The 23,347-nt window shown below is 43.4% G+C and overlaps 3 protein-coding genes across 6 annotated transcripts in view; 2 read left to right on the forward strand and 1 right to left on the reverse strand.

Annotated features, from left to right (window-relative positions):
* Positions 1 to 23,347, forward strand: part of LOC103218110 (UDP-glucuronosyltransferase 1A6) — a 104,311-nt gene that overhangs the window by 59,214 nt on the left and 21,750 nt on the right. The window contains exon 1 of one of the 4 annotated variants that reach the window (XM_073020144.1): positions 18,792 to 19,676. The exons of the other annotated variants lie outside the window; for them this stretch is intronic. Coding sequence (XP_072876245.1) covers positions 18,810 to 19,676 — 867 coding nt within the window. The 5' untranslated portion in view covers positions 18,792 to 18,809. Of the gene's footprint in view, positions 1 to 18,791; positions 19,677 to 23,347 lie in introns of those variants that run through there. 4 annotated transcript variants of the gene reach the window in all.
* Positions 8,178 to 8,922, reverse strand: LOC119623112 (dnaJ homolog subfamily B member 3). The gene has a single exon (XM_073020292.1). The coding sequence runs from the start codon at positions 8,850 to 8,852 to the stop codon at positions 8,178 to 8,180; it is 675 nt and encodes a 224-aa protein (XP_072876393.1). The 5' UTR covers positions 8,853 to 8,922.
* On the forward strand, positions 12,130 to 12,686 carry LOC119625035 (UDP-glucuronosyltransferase 1A3-like). The gene has a single exon (XM_073020293.1). It carries the CDS (start codon positions 12,130 to 12,132, stop codon positions 12,664 to 12,666), a length of 537 nt encoding a protein of 178 aa, XP_072876394.1. The 3' UTR covers positions 12,667 to 12,686.

Below are 23,347 nucleotides of genomic sequence, written 5' to 3' on the forward strand. Positions count from 1 at the left end.
TGATCTGTCTAATATTGACAGTGGGGTGTTAAAGTGTCCCATTATAATTGTGTGGGAGTCTAAGTCTCTTTGTAGGTCTCTAAGAACTTGCTTTATGAATCCGGGTGCTCCTGTATTGGGTGCATATATATTTAGGATGGTAAGCTCTTCTTGTTCAATTGCTCCCTTTACCATATGTATGGCCTTCTTTGTCTCTTTTGATTTTTGTTGGTTTAAAGTCTGTTTCATTGAGACTAGGATTGCAACCCCTGCTTTTTATTTATTTATTTTTTTTTTTGCTTTCTGTTTGCTTGGTAGATCTTCCTCCATCCCTTTATTTTGAGCCTGTGTGTGTCTTTGCATGTGAGATGGGCTTCCTGAATACAGCACACTGATGGGCCTTGACTCTTTATCCAATTTGTCAGTCTGTGTCTTTTAATTGGGGTATTTAGCCCATTTACATTTAAGGTAAATATTGTTATGTGTTAATTTGATCCTGTCATTATGATGGTAGCTGATTATGTTACCCGTTAATTGATGCAGTTTCTTCACAGCATCAATCGTCTTTACAATTTGGCATGTTTTTGCAGTGGCTGGTACCAGTTGTTTCTTTCCATGTTTAGTGCTTCCTTCAGGAGCTCTTGTAAGGTAGGCCTGGTGGTGACAAAAGCTCTCAGCATTTGCTTGTCTGTAAAGGATTTTATTTCTCCTTCACTTATGAAGCTTAGTTTGACCAGATGTGAAATTCCAGGTTGAAAATTCTTTTCTTTAAGAATGTTGAATATTGGTCCCCACTGTCTTCTAGCTTGTAGGGTTTCTGCAGAGAGATCTGATGTTAGTCTGATGGGCTTCCCTTTGTGGGTGACCCGACCTTTCTCTCTGGCTGCCCTTAACATTTTTTCCTTCATTTCAATCTTGGTGAATTTGACAATTATGTGTCTTGGGGTTGTTGTTCTTGAGAAGTATCTTTGTGGTGTTCTCTGTATTTCCTGAATTTGAATGTTGACTTGCCTTGCTAGGTTGGGGAAGTTCTCCTGGATACTATCCTGAAGAGTGTTTTCCAACTTGTTTCCATTCTCCTCATCACTTTCAGGTACACCAATCAAATGTAGATTTGGTGTTTTCACATAGTCCCATATTTCTTATAGGCTTTGCTTGTTTCTTTTTACTCTTGTTTCTCTAACCTAGTCTTCCTGCTTTATTTCATTAATTTAATCTTCAGTCACTGATACCCTTTATTGCACTTGATCTAATTGACTATTGAAGCTTGTGCATGCGTCATGAAGTTCTCATGCCATGGTTTTCAGCTCCTTCAGGTCATTTAAGGTCTTCTCTACACTGTTTATTCTAGTTAGCCATTTGTCTAACCTTTTTTCAAGGTTTTTAGCTTCCTTGCGATAGGTTCAAACATGCTCCTTTAGCTTGGAGAAGTTTGTTATTACAAAACTTCTGACGCCTACTTCTGTCAACTTGTCAAAGTAATTCTCCATCCAGCTTTGTTCCATTGCTGGCAATGAGCTGCAATTCTTTGGAGAAGAAGACGCACTATGGTTTTTAGAATTTTCAACTTTTCTGCTCTAGTTTCTCCCCATCTTTGTGGTTTTATCTACCTTTGGTCTTTGATGTTGGTTAACTACAGATGGGGTTTTGGTGTATATGTCCTTTTTGTTGATGTTTATGCTATTCCTTTCTGTTTGTTAGTTTTCCTTCTAACAGTCAGGTCCCTCAGCTGCAGGTCTGTTGGACTTTGCTGGAGGTCTACTGCAGACACTGTTTGTATGGGTATCACTAGCTAAGGCTGCAGAACAGCAAATATTGCAGAACAGCAAATATTCCTGCCTGATCCTTTCTCTGGAAGCTTCGTACCAAAGGGGCACCCGCCTATATGAGGTGCCTGTCAGCTCCTACTGGGAGGTATTTCCCAGCCAGGCTACACAGGGGTCAGGTAACCACTTGAGGAGGCAGTCTGTCCATTCTCAGAGCTCAAATGCCATACTGGGAGAACCACTGCTCTCTTCAGAGCTGTCAGACAGGAATGTTTAAGCCTGCAGAAGTTGTCTGCTGCCTTTTGTTCAGATATGCCCTGCCCACAGAGGTGGAGTCTATAGAGGCAGTAGGCCTTGCTGAGCTGTGGTGGGCTCAGCTCAGTTTGAGTTTCTTGGCTGCTTTGTTTACCTACTCGAGCCTCAGCAATGGTAGACAACCCTCCCCCAGCAGGTTGCTGCCTTGCAGTTCAATCTCAGATTGCTGCACTAGCAGTGAGCAAGACTCCATGGACGTGGGAGCCACTAAGCCAGGCAAGGGGGAGAATCTCTTTTTCTGCTGGTTAATAAGACCTTGGGAAAAGCACAGTATTTGGGCAGCAGTGTCCCATTTTTCCATGTACAGTCTGTCACAGCTTCCCTTGTCTAGGAAGGGGAAATCCCTCACCCTCTTGCACTTCCTAGGTGAGGTGATGCCCCGCCCTGCTTCAGCTCACCCACTATACAACCAGTCCCAATGAGATGAACCAGGTACCTCAGTTAGAAATGCAGAAATCACCCGTCTTCTGCATCGATCATGCTGGGTGCTGCAGACCGGAACTGTTCCTATTCGGCCACTGGTGTTGAAGTTTCCATTCTCCTCTACAATACCTCCTTTTTTTTCCCCTTTTCTCTTACAGTTTTTCAATTTGAACATATTCTCTAGAGTTAACTACATTGCTCAAATCTTCACTGTCATCTCAGTGGAGCAGAACAAATTGGGAACTGTGGTACAGATCACTCTTGCTATGCTCCTTAGAGATTTCCACATTAACAAGGCTAATTTTCGAATGTGGTAAAGAACAGGCTAATGTATTTAATAGTGAATCCATTGATTGTTTCCCAGCATGAGGTCACACCAGATTTAACATGGTTTGGTTCTGTGTCCCCCACCAAATCTCAACTTGAATTGTAATCCCCATAATCCCCACGTGTTGAGGATGGGACCTGGTGGGAGATGATTGGATCATGGGGGCAGTTTTCCACCTGCTGCCCTCATCATAGTGAGTTCTTATGAGATCTGATGGTTTTATAAGGAGCCCTTATCCCTTCACTTGCAAGCTCTTTGTCTCTCTTTTTTGCTTGCCACTGTATAAGACATGGCTTTGCATCTCTCTCACCTTCTGCCAGGATTATAAGTTTCCTGAGGCCCCCACAGCAACATGGAACTGTGAGTCAATTAAAGCTCTTTCCTTTGTAAATGACCCAGTCTTGGGTTTGTCTTTATAGCAGTGTGAGAATGGACTAATACAGTAAATTGGTGCCATGGAGAGTGGGGTACTGCTATAAAGATACTTGAAAATGTGCAAGTGACTTTGGAACTGGGTAACAGGCAGAGGTTGGAACAGTTTGGAGAGCTCATAAGAAGACAGGAAGATGTGGAAAAGTTTGGAACTTCCTAGAGGCTTGTTGAATGGTTTTGACCAAAATGTTGATAATGTTGTGGACAATGAAGTCCAGGCTGAGTCTCAGATGGAGATGAGGAACTTGTTGGCAACTGGAGCAAAGGTCACTCTTGCTATGCTTTAGCAAAGAGACTGGTGGCATTTTTGTCCCTGCCCTAGAGATCTGTGGAACTATGAACTTGAGAGAGATGATCTGAAATTGGAATTTAGGTTTAAAAGGGAAGCAGAGCATAAAAGTTTGGAAAATTTGCTCCAGGGCATGTCAGAGACCTTTGTAGCAGACCCTCCCATCACAGGACTGGAGGCCTAGGAAGGAAAAATGGTTTTGTGGGCTGGGTCCAGGCCCCCTGTGCTGTGTGCAGCCTCAGGACTTGGTGCCCTGTGTCCCAGTGACTCCAGCCATGGCTAAAAGGGGCCAAGGTACAGCTCAGGCTATTGATTCAGAGGGTGCAAGCCTCAAGTCTTGGCAGCATCGATGTGGTGTTGGGCCTGCAGGCACACAGAAGATAAAAATTTAGGTTTAGGAACCACCGCATAAATTGTAGAGGGTATATGGAAATGCTTGGATGTCCAGGCAGAAGTTTGCTGCATGGGTGAAGCCCTTATGGGGAACCTCTGCTAGTGCAGGGTGGTAAAGAAATGTGAGGTTGGAGCCCCCACACAGAGTCTCCACTGGGGCACTGCCTAGTGGAGTTGTGAGAAGAAGGCCACCATCCTCCAGAACCCCAAATAGTAGACCCAATAGCTTACACTATGTGCCTGGAAAAGCTGCAGACATTCAATGCCAGGCTCTGAAGACAGCATAGAGGGGGACTTTACCCTGCAAAGTCACAGGGTTTGAGCTGCCTGAGACTGTGGGAGCCCATTTCTGTCATCACCTTGACCTAGATGTGAGACATGAAGTCAAAGGAGATCATTTTGGAGCTTTAAGATTTAATGACTGCCCTGCCTGGTTTTGGACTTGCGTGGGGCCTGTAGCCCCCTTTTTTTGGCCAATTTCTCCCATTTGGAATGGGAACATTTACCGAATTTCTGTACCCCCATTTTGTCTTTGAAGTTACGAACTTGTTTTTGATTTTACAGGCTCATAGGGGGAAGGGACTTGACTTGTCTCAGATGAGACCTTGGACTATGGACTTTCGAGTTAGTGCTGAAATGAGTTAAGACTTTGGAGGATTGTTGGGAAGGCACAGTTGGTTTTGAAATGTGAAAAGACATGAGATTTGGGAGGGACCAGGGCAGAATGATATGGTTTGACTCTGTTTCCACCCAAATCTCATCTCAAATTGTAATTTCCATAATCCCCATGTGTTAAGGGTGGGACCTGGTAGGAGCTGATTGGATCATGTGGGCAGTTTTCCCCATGCTGTTCTTGTCATGCTGAGTGAGTTCTCATGAGAGCTGATGGTTTTATAAGGGGCTCTTCCTCCTTCACTCACAAGCTCTTCCTCTCTCTCTCTTGCCTGCTGCCATATGAGACATGCCTTTGCTTATCTCTCACCTTCTGTCATGATTGTAAGTTTCCTGAGGCTTCCCCAGTCATGTGGGACTGTGAGTCAATTAAACCTCTTTCTTTTATAAATTACCCAGTCTTGAGTATGTCTTTATAGCAGTGTGAGAACAGACTAATACAACATTGGTGCTGATTGATGTTATACTGAAAGGGTTTAAAGGAGAGTCTGAGAAAAGGAAATGAATCTGCATATTGAGAAAGTTGATGACAAAGTGGCATTAGAAATTCCTAGAAAGGTAAGCTGTTGTGTGAATGATTTCCCAAGATGGGAAAGTCTCTCTACCTGTTTGGAGACAGAAAGTGGAATCAGAGGGGAAGAAGATGATGGACAGAAAGGATCATTCCCTCTTCCAGATGCTTTCCAGTGTATGATGTAAGCTGAATTAAAACCAGCTGTGTTGAGCTCCAGCCAGAAAAAATGTCTGGCATTTTGACTTTTTGGACCCTACTGAAATGGTTATAGGTCTCCAGACCTCTTGGGGCTCACAGGGTCATTCCTTTCCTTGCCTGGTGTGCTTGGTGAGAAGGTACCAGTGTTTCCATGGAAGATATTCATTTTAGGGATCTCCAGATGGTCATCTTTGCACCAGAGGAAATGCCCCCTTTTTCCACTCTGAAAACCTTATCAAACTCTTTTATAAAAGATGAATACCCACATACAGGCCTCTAGCACTCTTCTGTTTTTGAGCTGAGACATTTTACAATAAGCTCTTGCTGGGAAAAAATAGTGGGTCAATATCACTCCCATCTCTACAAAAAGATATATATTTTTTTTATTAACTAGGTGTGATAGCATGTCTGTAGTCCTAGCTACTGGGAATGCTGAGGAGGAAGGATCACTCGAGGTCAGGAGTTCGTGGTTACAGTGAGATATCATCTTGCCTAAGCAACAGCTACAGAGCAAAATCATGTCTTTAAAACAAACAAACAAGCTTTACACTTCTGTAAAAGCAACACTTTCCATTTACGATAGCACTAATCCAGGATATATCAAAATTGAACTTATGTTTTCTTTCAGCTGTTAAAACTAGCCAGAATTGTTATAGACCCACTACCTCTGAGTGACACTGGTGTGCCACTCTTTGCTGACCACTGAACAATGAGATTTATGTAACCAATTCTGTAGGTACACACCAATTCATTCTACTCTACCCAGAGTGGTGATTTCCAACACACAAAACCACCATGAAACTGCCCATGCCTTCCTACCACTTCAAAACTCTTTTCATCCCTGAACTGCTCCAAAAGCAAACCTACCCCCAGCAAACTACTCAGTGAGTATCTTCACACATGTAACTTCCCTCATCTGGCTTACTAAAAAATGAACTCATTTTTCAAAAGCCCTGACAGTCTATCTTATTCTGATACTTCTTGTATGGTTATTGCATAAAGCAACTACCCAGGCACCTCGTAGCATGTTGATTTCAGAGTTCAGTGTGAGACCCTGTGTGCCCCTGTGGGATGGTGCCAGCTCACTGCCATGTTCCTTCTGTTTATTGCTTGGGTGCCATTCCATGCAGACTGGACTCTGAGGGTTCTAGAGCATATCCAAATCCATTATCACAGTCTTTGTTGGTTAATGATGTCTTCAGGCCATGATTTTTCTGTAAAAAATTACCAGCATGCTGCTCTTAATTTTTTTCAGCCTGTCTAGTTCAGTTGTCCTTTTGCTTTCATGCCTTATGCAAACCTTCCCTCAGAGTTGACCCTATAAGATGGGACCCTTTGTGATGGACTACCCCAAGGCAACATGCCCCTAAAGGTCTTCATTTGGGGCATAACCTGTGCCAACAGAAAGGTACTTTCTCAGTTGTGTGTATGATGACTCACCGAAACAATATTACAGATACATTTGACTTTCCTCTATCTAATCTGGCATGCCCCAAGCATAGCAATAAGGTAGTTCTGTGTGGCCTTATGGAAATGCTTTTTTCACATTTCCAGGACCTACTGCTGAGACCAGCTCGGTTGTGGAGACTCTAACCCAGCAGCGCTAGAGGAATTAAAGACACACACACAGAAATATAGAGTGTGGAGTGGGAAATCAGGGGACTCACAGCCTTCAGAGCTCAGAGCCCTGAAAAGAGATTTACCCACATATTTATTGACAACAAGCCAGTGATAAGCATCATTTCTATAGATTATAGATTAACTAAAAGTATTCCTTATGGGAAACAAAGGGATAGGCCAAAACAAAGCAATGGTCTCTAGCTAGTTATCTGCAGCAGGAACATGTTCTTAAGGCACAGATGGCTCATGCTATTGTTTGTGGTTTAGGAATGCCTGAAGCAGTTTTCCTCCCTGGGTTGGCCAGGTGTTCCTTGCCCTCATTCCAGTAAACCTACAACCTTCAGTGTGGGCATCATGACCATCATGAACATGTCACAGTGCTGCAGAGATTTTGTTTATGGCCAGTTTGGGGGCCAGCTTCTGGCCAGATTTGGGGGCCTATCCCCAGCAACCTACCACAGTTGGAGAACCACGTTAGGGCTGAAGACAGTCCTAGTATACCATTAACCAACCATGTAACCCCAAGGTCTGTCCTCAGCCTTCAGAGGGAACATGCTTCTTACACTGATTTCAGCTCAGTGATATGGGATTCAAATGTCTGACCTCCAAAATACTAAGAGAATAAACACATGTTGTTTTAAGCCACCAAGTTTGTGGTAATTTGTTACAGCAGTGATAGGAAACTAATGGATCCACTTTACCAGGTTTACTTACTTTTAAAAAGTCTGGGTTTAACCTTTTATCTAGATAATGGTCAACTTTTCCTACATCACCAGCATTTATGTGCAACTAAAAGCCATCATTAAATTAATTCAGAAGTATTAATATAGTCATAGATTTCACTACTACACACTAAAAAACTGAAGTCAAATGGTTTAGAGCAAACCACCTGGTTCACACTGTCCCAACGGAAAAAGGTAAGGCTCAAAGTGCTGAGCTGAACATTCTGTCCTAGCACAAGGAAATAAACATTGTCAGCCTCAGGCTTAAGTTTAATAAATAGCAAAGCGCATACAGATATTTACAACGATTGAAAGACAGAGGTACTATCCGTGTAGTCCCAACAATAATAGGCGTTGGCATAAAGCGTTTATAAATTCTTGGGTACAGTTTTTCTGAAAGTAAAGTTCACTTTCAATTCTAAAAAAAGTCCGCTATTCCTCCAGATATGCTTTAAGTCAAATGTGGACTGGAATTACTTGGTGTCAATGCGGAGCAACTGCTCTTTGCTATTTATTATGAAGGACTTTAACTGAACTCTCCATCTTCCTCCACTTCCACCCTTTCTTGGCCATTCTCAATGATTCTCTTGGTGGTGATTTTTTTGCCATCAACTATTTCAGTGGAAGTCGACATGGACTTGAAGCTGCCTGTCCCATCACTACCATAAGACATGTAGAAGGAAGAAAGGCCCCCACTTCCCAGGGAGCCAAAGGAACTAAATCCTGTATCAAAAGAAGAAAATCCACCCCCAAAAGCTGGAAATTCACTGAAGGCAGAGAAAAGGGGTGCAGACCCTCTGCTTCTGCTTCCCCGGGAGTTCCTCCGACTCCCAAAAATATTTTCCAGCGGGTTTCCGAAGAGGTCAAAGGAGAATGGGTCCTGGCCACCGAAGAACTCCCTGAAGACCTCGACCGGGTCGCGGAAGCTGAAGATGTACTCGAAGGGGTCCTCGAAAGGCCTGCCGACTGCGCAGCTACCCTCCGCCCCCGCCTCGCCATAACGGTCGTACACATCGCGTTTCTTGGCGTCCGACAACACCTCGTAGGCCTCGGCCACCTGCTTGAATCTCCTTTCTGCTTCCTCCTTGTTCTCGGGGTTTTTGTCCGGGTGCCACTTGAGTGCCAGCTTGCGGTAAGCCTTCTTGATGGCCTCGGTCGAGGCCTGCCGGGGCACGCCCAGCACCTCGTAGTAGTCCACCATGCTGGACGCCCAGAACGGCCGGCGGGGCACTGGCGCAGCGAGCGGGACACCTGCCAGCCCCGGGCGCGGCCCCGAGTGGTTGGCGACCTGGGTCGCCTGGAGGGACGCCCCTTGTGACGCAGCCACACCTCATTGGTCGAGGCCTATGAGCGCCTCGCTTCCCAGGATGCAGTGCTGCTGGGACTGGCCCTGCTCTCTGTGAGGCTCTGTGATGCTCCACGACCAGGCCCCGCCCACTCCAGCCCTCGCCCAGCCGCGGTCTCCAAAAAGGGTGGGAATAAGGTTGCGGGAAAGAGAAGGGGTTGTCTTTAGCTGCCTGAAGAACTGTTTTTCTTAAAGTTGGCTTTATATCAGTCTTTTTCCTCGGCCACAGGAGGGAAGAGGGTGGTGGGAGTGAGTTTAGTCTGACCAGGGCTGAAGACATCCTGTTGTTTAGGACTGCAGTTCTCTAGCGTTCCAGCCCTGGTACCCGTTTGCTTTAGTTCATGTGGATTATACCTATCATATGTACTGCATTAGAGATTAAAACAGAATTTAAAAGACATATTCGTTGGGCAATTTAATAAGAAACCCATGACACACTATCAAATCTTATTTTTATTTAACTTTTTTTGAGACAAAATGTAGTGAGAAGAGTGGCATTGTTTTACATTTTTTGCATCTCATTTTAGTACTTGGCTTAATAGCTGGATTCTCATGTCAGCTTCTGCATTCAATCTATTGTGATATTACACATCACCCATGTAGCTTCTGGAAAACCCCACTGTACACTTGTGAGAGAATGACAGTGAAAAAATCAAGTAGCATTATTATGGAAATAGTTTTGACTTTGCAAAATTCTCCTGAAAAATTCTTGGGGATCCCTAGGATTTCTGGCTCATTCTTTGAGACCTGCTAGTCTAGTACAGTAGTCCCTGGTATTCTGAAGGGATTAGTTTAGGACAATCCTCCTCCTCATACCAAAATCTAGATGCTCAAACTCCTTTTATAAAATGGCACAGTATTTGTATATAACCTACCCATATCCTCCTTTAAACTTGTAATCATCTCTTGATTACTTTTACCTAATAAATGTAAATGCTATGTAAAAAGTTGTTTTACAGTATTGGTTTTTTCTTTGTATTATTTGTATTTTTTTTTTTTTTCATTTCTCTTACCCCCAAATATTTTCAATCTGCTATTGACTGAATCTGCAGATGTGAAGCCCAAGTATATGGAGGGTCAACTGTATGTGTTATTCACTTTTCTTGACTGCTAAAACAAACACCAGGGAGATCCTCTCAGACAAAAGGAAATACAGCACTAGTTACTGTATGGAAGCCATACACTGGCATGCTATAAACTTGGGATGCAGTGATTATTTCCACTAGAACTGCTATGTCATGACCATGAATTTTGAGGGGATATTTTTTTGAGATCTGAGTTCTCTTCACCTCCTCCTTATTCTCTTTTTGACACTGGATTATTTGCTTTGATAAATTGTGAGGCATTACACTAGTAAAGGTCACTCAGTTCTAAAGGGAAAATGATTAACCAAAGAACATTGTAAGAGTTCATAAAGGGTATTAGGGCTAATGGGGATATGTTATCTCACCAGAACAAACTTCTGAGTTTATATAACTTCTAGTGACATAATCTGAATCCTGGACTTGGCACTTGGTAAGCACGCAATGAACAGTCATAGTAAGCTGGCTGAGGGTAGAGTTCAGTGTGAACAAAGCAATTTGGGAACATCAAAGCAAGTTTGGGGAACAACAAGTGATCCAGAATGGCTTGAGGGTAAGAGGCAGAGGGAGGGGGCAAGCAGAAGAGCTAGAGAGGAGGAATGAGCTTGGACAGGGGGACTGGGGTCTATCCCAGAGTTTTGAGAGTAAGGCAGAGGAGTCTGAATTTTCTCTGTGCCCAGGAAGCTGTTGATCAAGGTTCTAGAAGTGGTGGTGATGTGGGGTTTTTCAGTTGGCAGCCAATGCAGTGATTCAGAAGGGACAGCTGGGGTTTGGGGAACTGGTGGGCTGGGGCCCTGAAATAGGACAATGGCAGCTGGGTCTGAGAGACAGTGGTAGAAACATCCAGATTCAGCACTTACTTGCTATCTTGGACACAGGGTCTAGAACGAAAAGAGAAGGAAAGTCACCTGTATACAGAAGCATGTCCAGAGTGTTTACTGTCTCCAAAACCATGTACTAACACCTGAGTGATGGCATGATTCCAAAGCCAAAATCTTGCCTATAAGGAATAGATGTATAGGATATAGCTATAGTCTAATAGCAAGGACAGATATGCAAACTGCTAAAAGATGTAAGGCCGAGCAGAACAAAATGTTGTGGGGATTCAAGGAAGGTGGCTTTGTTTCCCTGGAGGGTCCTGTAGATAATCTACAGGGCAATGGACATGTTTATGTTGCTCCTTTAGTAACAAGCCCCTTCATTCTGATTTGATGATAGGAGCTGGGAGTGTGTGAAGTGGTGGCCTATTAACTTAGGTCTTCAGCTTAAAAAGAAAGTACCTTCAAAAGGGTTCCAGAAACACTTTCCGTGGACATGTCACTCTTTAGTAGCCCTCAAAGCAAGACCATCACATTGCTGCCCTGCTGTGTGATTTCTAAGCTCCCAGAGCACCATGCACTGTAATTGCCTGTTCATGAATTTGTCTCCGTCCACCTGACCCCTCCTTTCAGGCAAGGACCATTTCTAACTTGGCCTTCTGGTCCTAATTCCTAGCATAGTGACTGGCATACAGTAGGGCTCACACGTTCCATAAATATTTGGTGGATGAGGAAATTAGCAATGGATTCTGCTTTGGTTCCAGAACAGAGATTTATTGGATTGGTTAGTAGTGGTTCTCTGTTGTTATTCATGAGCGTGAATGTGGATTGCCTACTATTGCCTACCACTGTTGGTGACCTCTCAGATCTCAGCTGCAGCCTGATAAACGTGGTTAACAGTGAAGTAGGAGGCTGTGACGTTAAATGGGTTACCACAGGCTTTCGTTGAGAATTGGATGAGAAACAAGAGCTTGAACTTGGATGTTCCCCAGAGTGAGCGCAGCGTCAGATGAGTTTTTCAAGACAGGAGTGATCAGTCTTTCCCGAGGTGGGGCCCATAATGAAAGGCAATGATAGATTAATGGGTAATAAGTAACTGGAGGAGGGCGCTCTGTCTTCCAATTACACGTTGGTTTGCTATGTGGCTCAGTGACAAGGTAATTAAGATGAAGAAAACAAGTGTAGGAGGCACAGCGTGGGGTGGACAGTCAGTTGTTGATGGCTTCTGCTCAGATGGCCACAGGATTCCAAGTTCCCCTGCCACGGCTGGCCATAGGACTGTTGCTCCTCCTTAGTGTCCAGCCCTGGGCTGAGAGTGGGAAGGTGCTGGTGGTGCCCACTGATGGCAGCCACTGGCTCAGCATGCGGGAGGCCGTGCGGGAGCTCCATGCCAGAGGCCACCAGGCGGTGGTCCTCACCCCGGAGGTGAATATGCACATGAAAGAAGAGAACTTTTTCACCCTGACAACCTATGCCATTCCGTGGACCCAGGATGAATTTGATCGCTTTTTGCTGGGCCACACTCAATGGTTCTTTGGAACAGACCATCTTCTGAAGACATTTTCTAGAAATACGGCAATTATGAACAATATGTCTTTGGTCTTTCATAGGTCTTGTGTGGAGCTACTGCATAATGAAGCCCTAATGAGGCACCTGAATGCTACTTCCTTTGATGTGGTTTTAACAGACCCCATTTCTGTCTGCCGGATGGTGCTGGCTAAGTACCTGTCGATTCCTGTTGTGTTTTTTGTTCAGGAACATTCCATATGACTTAGACTTTAAGGGCACACAATGTCCAAATCCTTCCTCCTGTATTCTTAAGTTATTAACAACCAATTCACACCACATGACATTCCTGCAAAGAGTCAAGAACACGCTCTATCCTCTGGCCCTGTGCTACATTTGCGATGCTGTTTCTGCTCTTTATGCAAGCCTTGCCTCTGAGCTTTTTCAGAGAGAGGTGTCAGTGGTGGATCTTCTCAGTCATCCATCCGTGTGGCTGTTCTGAGGGGACTTTGTGATAGGCTACCCCAGGCTGATCATGCTTAACATGGTCTTCATTGGGGGCATCAACTGTGCCAACAGGATGCCACTATCTCAGGTCTGTATTGGTGCCTTCATCCAATCAATGTTCCAGACAAAACACTTTTTAAAAATATGTTTACCTACAATTGCATTTACTTTATGCTGAATTTATTCTGGTGCCATAGGTATTTTTTTCCTTTATTTTCTTCTAGGATATCTTTTTCTCCTGTGCAACCTCATCCTCAGGTTTAGGAACAATTTGTTCCTTATCAGTAAAAATCATCTTGATATGGCAGTGGGGGGTCATGTAAGGGTTAATCTGATAATGCGCTTTGCAAGACCCATGGCTCAATTGGGTGCTTTGTTTACTTGGGTATGCTTAATGATGGGAGAATCTATACCTAAACCCTTACATTCAACATTATTCTTTGCATTTTGAAGCATGTGCATCTAAAATCCAGCACCCTATTTGGGTCACCGACCCTGTGTCCAGCCCCACTGTTCGGCCCTGGGCACACTTGCCAGCCTCTCCATTGCAACATTGAAATGGTACACACTGCTTCTGTAAAGTGACAGCTTTCAGACACTTGGTGGCTCTTTGTATATGCATATACTTGATGGCCTGGGTAGTTTCACGAATGTCCTTTAAGTGAACAGGAAAACTGAAACCTCTTGATTTGCATGATTTTGTGGTGTTTCTGGGTCAAGTGAATAAAGAAGAATTTTCACAGATCACCTTAGGCCTCTTAGAGGAAGAACTGTCATCATCATTACTAGAGTTTTAAAAGACTCCTGCAGAACAAGGTGTTTCACCTGGAGACCTTTGCCGTGTTCATGCCAGTTTACTAAGTGCATGAAAGATCATTTATACCAAAATCTTTATCATGTGTTATCTGTGATAGGAATGCCATTATCATTTTTATTACATTAATTTCCTTTGTTATTTTGTCACCCTTACTTACTTGGTTTGGTTGACCCTTAGGTTTGAACTTTTTCTGCAAATATCCAAGACCACAGTCGAAATCTTATGTTTTTTCTCCCTCTTTCTCCTTGATTTAAAGTTTATGATAGGTTGAATTATTTGATTGGTCTTCTCAAAGAAATAACTGTGGAATTTGTATATTCTTTTTACTGTTTCATTTTCTGTTTCATTAATTGCAGCTTATTTTTGCCTTAATGATTTCATCCTAGTTTCTTTTGGTTAATTTGTAGCTGCTTCTGTAACTGCGTTAGAGGAATGTTACGTTTCTTTACTTTTGATTTTCCTTAATGAAATATTGAGGGCTCTGAATAAAACTTTTTCTATGTCCCTTAGGTTTTGGTAAAAATTGCTGTTCTTTTCACTGCTTTTAGATAATTTAAATATCAGTTTTAAAATTTCTCCTTTGATGCAGTGACTGTCTGTAAGTCTGTTTCCTAATTTTGATATCGTTAATAATTTTGTAGTCATCTCCCTCTTATTTTTTCTAGTTATTTTGCATTATAATAAGAAAACATTTCTTGTGAAGACACTACTTAAGAAATTCTTAATAGGTTACTTGATGGTCTAATACAGAATTGTCCAATAGAAATATAATGTAAACCACATACAAAATTTAAATTCTTCTAGTGGACATGTTAGAAACCAGCAAAAAAGAAACCACTGAAATTAATTTTAAAATGCATTTTATTAAAACAGATTTATCTCAAATATTATTCTTTCAATATGTATTCAATATGAGATTATGACTTAGCTATCTTTCATAGATTTTTTTTTCTTGTTAAGTCTTCAAACTCTAGCATATATCTGGCACTTACAGCATATCTCCATTTGGAATAGCCACATTTCAAGTGCTCAGTTGTCCTATGCAGTTAGTGACAACAATATGGTCAATGTTTATAAATGTTCCATGGACACAACTAAAATTCTGTCTTTTCAATTTTTCTCTTCTTTTCTTTTCTTTTCTTTCTTTTCTTTTCTTTTCTTTTTTTTTTTTTTTGAGAATGAGTCTCGCTCTGTTTCCCAGGCTGGAGGGCAGTGGTGGGATCTCGACTCATTGCAACCTCCACCTCCTGGGTTGAACTAATTCTCCTGCCTCAGTCTCCCAAGTGGCTGGGACTAGAGGTGCATGCCACCATGCCCAGCTAATTTTTTTTTGCATTTTTCTGGAGATAGAGTTTCATCATGTTGGCCAGGTTGGTCTCAAATGCCTGACCTCAAGTGATTCACTAGCCTTGGCTTTCCAAAGTGCTGGGATTACAGGTGTGAGCCATCACCACACTGGGCAATTTTCTATCTTTTAAAATCCCTCTACTAAACCTTCCCAATTCTGGGAAGGATGTATTTTTAAAAATCCCCTTACATAACAAATTCTGCTCCAGTTATATTTTGGTTCTTGAATAGTTTTTGCTTCATACATAGTGATTAGATTGGTGCATGTAGGTTTGAGACTTGTATTTTCTTCACATAGTTTGCTGTTATCATTAGATAATAATCCTTAAAATACATTTTATCTGATATCAGTATTGCTACCCCTACATTATTTTTAAAATTCCCCATCTCTTTTAATTTGAAAATAATTGGTGTGCAGGTGGGTGGCTCACACCTGTAATTTCAGCCCTTTGGGAGACTGAGGCAAGAGGATTGTTTGAGCCCAGGAGTCTGAGAGCAGCCTGGGCAACATGCTGAGACTCCATCTCCACAAAAAATCAAAACATCCAGTTGTGATGGTGCAGGCCTGTAGTCCCAGCTACTCGGGAGGCTGAGGCAGGAGGACCACTTGATCCCAGGAGATGGAGACTGCAGTGTGCCATGTGTTCACACCACGTAACTCCAACCTGGGTGACAGAGCGAGGCCCTGTCTCAAAAAAATGAAAATTTCTTTGGCATGTGAAAATCGTGTTTTAAAAGTTTAGAAAACATTTTTTTTTAAACTCCAATATGAAAAGTTAGGTGCAGTGGAATGCACCTGTGGTCCCAGCTACTTGGGAAGCTCAGGTGGGAGAATCATTGAGCTCAGGAGTTTCAGCTCCTATGGTTTTTAAATTATTTATTTAAAATACAACAGAAACCAGAATGGTTTCAATCTGATAGTTTCTTTGATGTCAGCATTCTGATTCTCTCTGTTCTTAATTGTATTCTTTCCATTGAGCGTAAGCTCATTCCTTTAACAGAAATTTCCTTTTTCCTTCTGAATTTTAGAATTCCATGGCACTTTTCCATTTCCATGGAGACGCAGTGCAGCATCTTCAAGTCTCCAACTCTTACATCTGTCTCTTTCACTTGTAAGAGCCCTTGTGAATACATTGTCCCACCCAGACATCCAGGATGATCTCCCCAACTCAAAACCCTTAATTTAATCATATCTGTGAAGTCTCTTCCACCTGTAATGGAACATATTCCCAGATTTGAGGAACTACAATGTAGATACTTTCGTGGGGCTGTGATTCTGCCTACCACAGACACTAAGCTTAAAGTGAAACCCACATCTAATTCAAAGCTAGGAGATTTTCCTCTCTATGAGGAATTTAATTTTTGTTCCTTTAAATTTAATTTAAATTTAATTTTTGTTCCTGCACTCCATAGAGTTCTATTCTCCAGCCTTCAGAGCTATCAGCTTACCATTCAATTATCTCCTTTTCTCCTTGTCTTCCTTTTTTTTTTCATCTTTAAAAAACAATACCTTTCAAAGAGCAAAAGTTCTAGATTTTGATGAGGTATATTCTAGCAAAGTTTTTATTGTTTGTACTTTTTGTACCCTAAGGAAACTTTGTCCACTAAGATGTGAAGATTAGTTTCTACGTTCTCTTAAAAACATGAAAGAGTTCCAGTTTGTATGTTTAGGTCTGTGAGATTGGCAGAGGCGAATAAGACTACACAGGTCAGGCTTCCGGGATGCCTTTTTCTGTCTCTGGACTTTGCTGGGGTGACCTCACTGACACCCATGCCTTCAACCACCACATATTCAGACGGCTCCAAGTCTATCTGTGCAGCCCAGACCCCTCCTCATCTCCAGACCCTGGAAGCTGGTGCCTTGGGCAGCTGCTCCTGTTTCCCAGGCACCAGGAGCTCCTCCCTCCCTGTAGTTCTGCTCTCCTCAGCACCCCCAGGTCTCTGGAGTACCACCATCTTCCAAGGTACATGGGCCTCCCCAGTGTCTAGGTGTTCCAGATGTGTCACTTGAAATCAGATGACTTCGCTATCTAAATAAAACACCACTACTTGGAGGTAGAACACGGGAGCCCATGAATGTGGCAAGAGCAACCTCCCAGGTGTGTTCCACCCCTCACCTTGGGCTCATCAGGAGGGTGCTTAGAGGGAAAGAATTTTAAATGGGTTGGAAGTATAATTCAGAGGCTGAGATGTTGCACTCACAGGTAAGAATCCCTTTCTAGCCCTTTATCTCTTCACAATTCCCCAGGAATTGTCCTCCCCTGGAGTGTTCCCAAAGCCCTTGAAGAACTTCCTTCTCTGTGCCATCCTGCTTTGTTGCCCTTGAGCTGGGTGTGTCCCTGGTGGATGCTTCCATTCGCTGCCTGTCCCATAGTTTCTGTCCAAAGGTGGAATCTATTATCAATGTGGATCTCTAATGGGGGTAACTTCCTCTCTAAGGGAAGCCTCAGCCTCAACAGAAATGGCAGACATGGCCAGGCAAGAAGACACAGAGACAGTGAGATAGAAAGTGTGCACAGACCAGAGAACCTGCCCACATCATCCTGGGGTGACCAGGACAAGGAGGCATGAGCAATCTTGTGAGCACATGTAGTGGTGACTTTCCGGAACAGGACGAACCTTGTGGACTTGAGACCCTTGTGAGTGCTCAGGGTGTCTCTCTCTTAGAAGGGCACACATTTAATTCTCCATCTGAAATTTGAACTTGGGTCCCCACAAATTATGCAGCCCATGCTGTTCTGGAGGAACCATTCTTATCAGAACTTGGTGCTGGATTGACTTGGAGAAAAGCCTGATCATAACCTTCAGGATGAAGTAAAGGCCTGGATGAATGGACACTTTAGTCTTTAAGCAGACTTGCAGAAGACTGGAGCCTTCAGCATTCAGAAGAGGAATTCAGACTGTGCAAGATCTGAGGCCAGGTTCTAGCTCTCCCAGTCCCTTGGTGAGCAGGGAGTTCCCTGAACCCACCGTGGGTCCTTGCTAGGGTTATCTTGCCCATGTGTGCTTTAGACAGCAGGACCTCTTATTCCATGGGATAGATGGAGAATCCTCAACAAGGTCTTCCCAAGGATCGGATAACCACATCTTGAGCTCAGCCTCCCTGCAGCTTTTTTTCATATTGCCAGCCACTTCAGAGATAGTCCTCTTTGATCCTTACAAGAAACATCCTGGTGTGAAAAATGACCAAAACCAGATAGCCAGCCTACACACACTCTGTTTAGAGAAAGCTGGCTTAGCAATGTTGTATGTTTTTTGGATGTGCTATGTTACTCATACATGAGAAGAAAGAGTTTGAAGCATTAGCAAATAGGGTCACATCCAGCAGAGAGCATATGGTTGGGGACTAGTGCAGTGGTGACTCCTCAGACCTCAGCTGCAGCCTGATAAATGTGGTTCATAGAGAAGTAGGAGGCAGTGACATGAAATGGGTGTTCACAGCCTTGTGTTGGGAATTGGATGAGAAACAAGAGCGTAAACTTGGATGTTCCCCAGAGCAAGTGCAGGGTCAGATGAGCTTTTCAAGATAGGAGTGATCGGTCTTTCCCAAGGTGGGGCCCATAGTGAAAGACAATGATTGGTTTATCGGTAATAATTAACTAGAGGAGGGCACTCTGTCTTCCAATTGCATGATGATTTGCTAGGTGGCTCAGTGACAAGGTAATTAAGATGAAGAAAACAAATATAGAAGGCACAGCGTGGGGTGGACAGTCAGCTGTTGGCGGCTTCTGCTGAGATGGCCACAGGACCCCAGGTTCCCCTGCTATGGCTGGCTACAGGACTGCTGCTCCTCCTCAGTGTCCAGCCCTGGGCTGAGAGTGGGAAAGTGCTGGTGGTACCCATTGATGGCAGCCACTGGCTCAGCATGCGGGAAGCCGTGCGGGAGCTCCATGCCAGAGGCCACCAGGCGGTGGTCCTCACCCCGGAGGTGAAAATGCACATCAAAGAAGAGAACTTTTTCACCCTGACAACCTATGCCATTCCGTGGACCCAGGATGAATTTGATCACCTTATGCTGGGTCACACTCAACTGTACTTTGAAACAGAACATTTTCTGAAGACATTTTCTAAAAGTATGGCAATTTTGAAAAATATATCTTTGGTCTTTCATAGGTCTTGTGTGGAGCTACTGCATAATGAGACCCTAATGAGGCACCTGAATGCTACTTCCTTTGATGTGGTTTTAATAGACCCCATTTACCTCTGTGGGGTGGTGCTGGCTAAGTACCTGTCAATTCCTGCTGTGTTTTTTTTAAGGAACATTCCATGCGATTTAGACTTTAAGGGCACACAGTGTCCAAATCCTTACTCCTATATTCCTAAGTTATTAACAACCAATTCAGATCACATGACATTCCTGCAAAGGGTCAAGAACATGCTCTATCCTCTGGCCCTGTCCTACATTTGCGATGCTCTTTCAGCCCCTTATGCAAGCCTTGCCTCTGAGCTTTTTCAGAGAGAGGTGTCAGTGGTGGATCTTCTCAGCCATGCATCTGTGTGGCTGTTCCGAGGGGACTTTGTGATGGACTACCCCAGGCCAATCATGCCCAACATGGTCTTCATTGGGGGCATCAACTGTGCCAACAGGAAGCCACTATCTCAGGTTGGTGTTCGTGCCTTCATCCAATCAATGTTCCAAGCAAACCACTTTATTAAAAAATGTGTTTACTTACAATTGCTTCTATATCTATTTCTCTTTCCAGTGCTTTTATTTCTGCTTGTTGTCATGATAGTCTTCCATGAGATAAACTGTTAAGGGGTCTCTAGTAGGGTATTTCAGGTTTTCAATGGTCACTGAGAGGAAGAAGAGGCAGACACGAATGTTTGTCAAAGGATGGGCAAGGACTGGTGTGACTCATGGAGACTGTTCGTTTGTAAAGGCACCATAGTCATGCTTGTGCATGCCCTTCATTGGGCAGGAGCAGGGACACTCTACATTGAGAATTGACCCATCCTGGATTTTTTGTTTGCATAATTTTCAGGGGAAAGATGATACAACAGCAAGTTACAATAGTTAACGTGATAATTTTTAGTGGTCCCATCTTGCAAAAGATAGAGAGGTGACCACAGGAGACCTAAGCACTCACAGGAAGTAGAAGTGTCAAAGAGGTTGACTCAGTTCAGTGGAAGTAGGGCAATGAAAGTGGGATGTCTGTCTGTGATTATGGAATTACATACGGAATTCAGTTTCCAGAGAGGGATCTGTGGTAACAAAATATTTTCTGGGCAGGATTTGGGGTCTGGTGCATGATGTGGGGACATCTCAGATTTTGGAAGGAATAGTGATGGTTGCAGGTCAAATGGGTCTTCTACTTGGAATGCTGAAATTATCAAGAAATTGTGGAAGGGACTAGGGAGGAGATAAACTGTGAGTGTATAAGCCCAGTAACCTGGGGACAGTGATGAATGGACATGTGTCCAACAAGGGAAGCATTTCTTAGGAGAGGCTGATCACATCAGCAAACCCACCCTATCCCACTCCAAGTTTCTATAGTGGGATCTCTCCTTTACCAAACATTTCAAAGGCAGCTTTCATTATTCCAGAATATTTGGGGTTCATTGATATGAATTCAGCCTTTTTATGTCATATTCACCAAATGCATATGAACTTCCATAACTTTAGATCCTTTTGTATTTTTATTTCTGTAATTCTTTTTATTGACATAGGTATTATTGCAAAATACTCTAAGTTTCATTTTTTAAATCAAACCACATGAGGTTTTTTTTTATTGGTGATTTTCCCTCTTATGCAGTGTAGTTATTCAATTATAAAATATGAGTTTATTAGATTTGTAAAAATGTTGAAAAATGGGATGGCATTTAAATAGTGACTCTTGCCCTTTTCTTCCAGTTTTTCAATGTGAACATATTCTCCAGTGTTAACTACATTGCTCAAATCTTCACTGTTATTTCAGTGGAGCAGAACAAATTGGGAACTGTGGCACAGATCCCTCTTGCTATGCCCCTTAGAGAATTCCACATCAACAAGGCTAATTTTTGAGTATGGTAAAGAACAGGTGAATGAATGCAATAGTGAGGCCACTGACTCTTTCCCAGCATGAGGTCACACTAGATTTAATATGGTTTGGCTCTGTGTCCCCACCAAATCTCAACTTGAATTGTAATCCCCATCATCCCCACCGGTCAAGGATGGGACCTGGTGGGAGATGATTGGATCATGGGGGCAGTTTTCCACCTGCTGCCCTCATCATAGTGAGTTCTTATGAGATCTGATGGTTTTATAAGGAGCCCTTATCCCTTCACTTGCAAGCTCTTCGTCTCTCTTTCTTGCTTGCCACTGTATAAGACATGGCTTTGCGTCTCTCTCACCTTCTGCCAGGATTATAAGTTTCCTGAGGCCCCCACAGCAACATGGAACTGTGAGTCAATTAAAGCTCTTTCCTTTATAAATGACCCAGTCTTGGGTTTGTCTTTATAGCAGTGTGAGAATGGACTAATACAGTAAATTGGTGCCATGGAGAGTGGGGTACTGCTATAAAGATACTTGAAAATGTGCAAGTGACTTTGGAACTGGGTAACAGGCAGAGGTTGGAACAGTTTGGAGAGCTCAGAAGAATACAGGAAGATGTGGAAAAGTTTGGAACTTCCTAAAGGCTTGTTGAATGGTTTTGACCAAAATGCTGATAATGTTGTGGACAATGAAGTCCAGGCTGAGTCTCAGATGGAGATGAGGAACTTGTTGAGAACTGGAGCAAAGGTCACTCTTACTATGCTTTAGCAAAGAGACTGGTGGCATTTTTGCCCATGCCCTAGAGATCTGTGGAACTATGAACTTGAGAGAGATGATCTGAAATTGGAATTTAGGTTTAAAAGGGAAGCAGACCATAAAAGTTTGGAAAATTTGCAGACTGACCATGTGGTATAAAAGAAAAACCCATTTTCTGGGGAGAAATTCAAGCCAGCTGCAGAAATACTGGCTAAAGAAATTTCCATAAATAAGGAGGAGCCAAATATTAATCGCCAAGACAATGTGGAAAATGGCTTCAGGGCATATCAGAGACCTTTTCAGCAGACCCTCCCATCACAGGCCTGGAGGCCTAGGAAGGAAAAATGGTTTTGTGGGCTGGGTCTAGGCCCCCCCGTGCTTTGTGCAGCCTCAGGACTTGGTGCCCTGTGTCCCAGTGACTCTAGCCATGGCTAAAAGGGGCCAAGGTGCAACTCAGGCTGTTGCTTCAGAGGGTGCAAGCCTCAAGTCTTGGCAGCTTCCATGTGGTGTTGGGCCTGTGGGTACACAGAAGATAAGAATTTAGGTTTGGGAACCTCCACATAAATTTCAGAGGAGTATGGAAACGCTTGGAAGTCCAGGCAGAAGTTTGCTGCATGGGTGAAGTCCTTATGGAGAACCTCTGCTAGGACAGGGTGGTAAAGAAATGTGAGGTTGGAGCCCCCACACAGAGTCTCCACTGGGGCACTGCCTAGTGGAGTTGTGAGAAGAAGGCCACCATCCTCCAGAACCCCAAATAGTAGACCCAATAGCTTGCACTATGTGCCTGGAAAAGCCACAGACATTCAATGCCAGTCTCTGAAGACAGCATAGAGGGGGACTTTACCCTGCAAAGCCACAGTGTCTAAGTTGCCTGAGACTGTGAGAGCACACTTCTGGCATCAGCATGACCTAGATGTGAGACATGAAGTCAAAAGAGATCATTTTGGAGCTTTAAGATGTAATGACTGCCCTGCCTGATTTTGGACTTGCATGGGGCCTGTAGCCCCACCCCTCCTTTTTTTGGCCAGTTTCTCCAATTTGGAATGGGAATATTTACCCAATTTCTGTACCCCAATTGTGTCTTGGAAGTTACTTTTGATTTTACAGGCTCATAGGGGGAAGGGACTTGCCTTGTCTCAGATGACTTAGGACTATGGACTTTTGAGTTAGTGCTGAAATAAGTTAAGACTTTGGAGGATTGTTGGGATAGCATGATTGGTTTTGAAATGTGAAAAGACATGAGATTTGAGAGGGGCCAGGGGGGCAGAATGATATGGTTTGACTCTGTGTTTCCACCCAAATCTCATCTCAAATTGTAATCTCCATAATCCACATGTATTAAGGGTGGGACCTGGTGGGAGCTGATTGGATCATGTGTGCAATTTCCCCCATGCTGTTCTCATCCTACTGAGTGAGTTCTCATGAGAGCTGATGGTTTTATAGGGGGCTCTTCCCCATTCATTCACAAGCTCTTCCTCTCTGTTTCTCTCTTGCTTGCTGCCATGTGACACATGCCTTTTCTTATCTCTCACCTTCTGTCATGGTTG

This window comes from Chlorocebus sabaeus, chromosome 10 (assembly GCF_047675955.1).
Source record: "Chlorocebus sabaeus isolate Y175 chromosome 10, mChlSab1.0.hap1, whole genome shotgun sequence".
NCBI classification, from domain to species: Eukaryota; Metazoa; Chordata; class Mammalia; order Primates; family Cercopithecidae; genus Chlorocebus; species Chlorocebus sabaeus.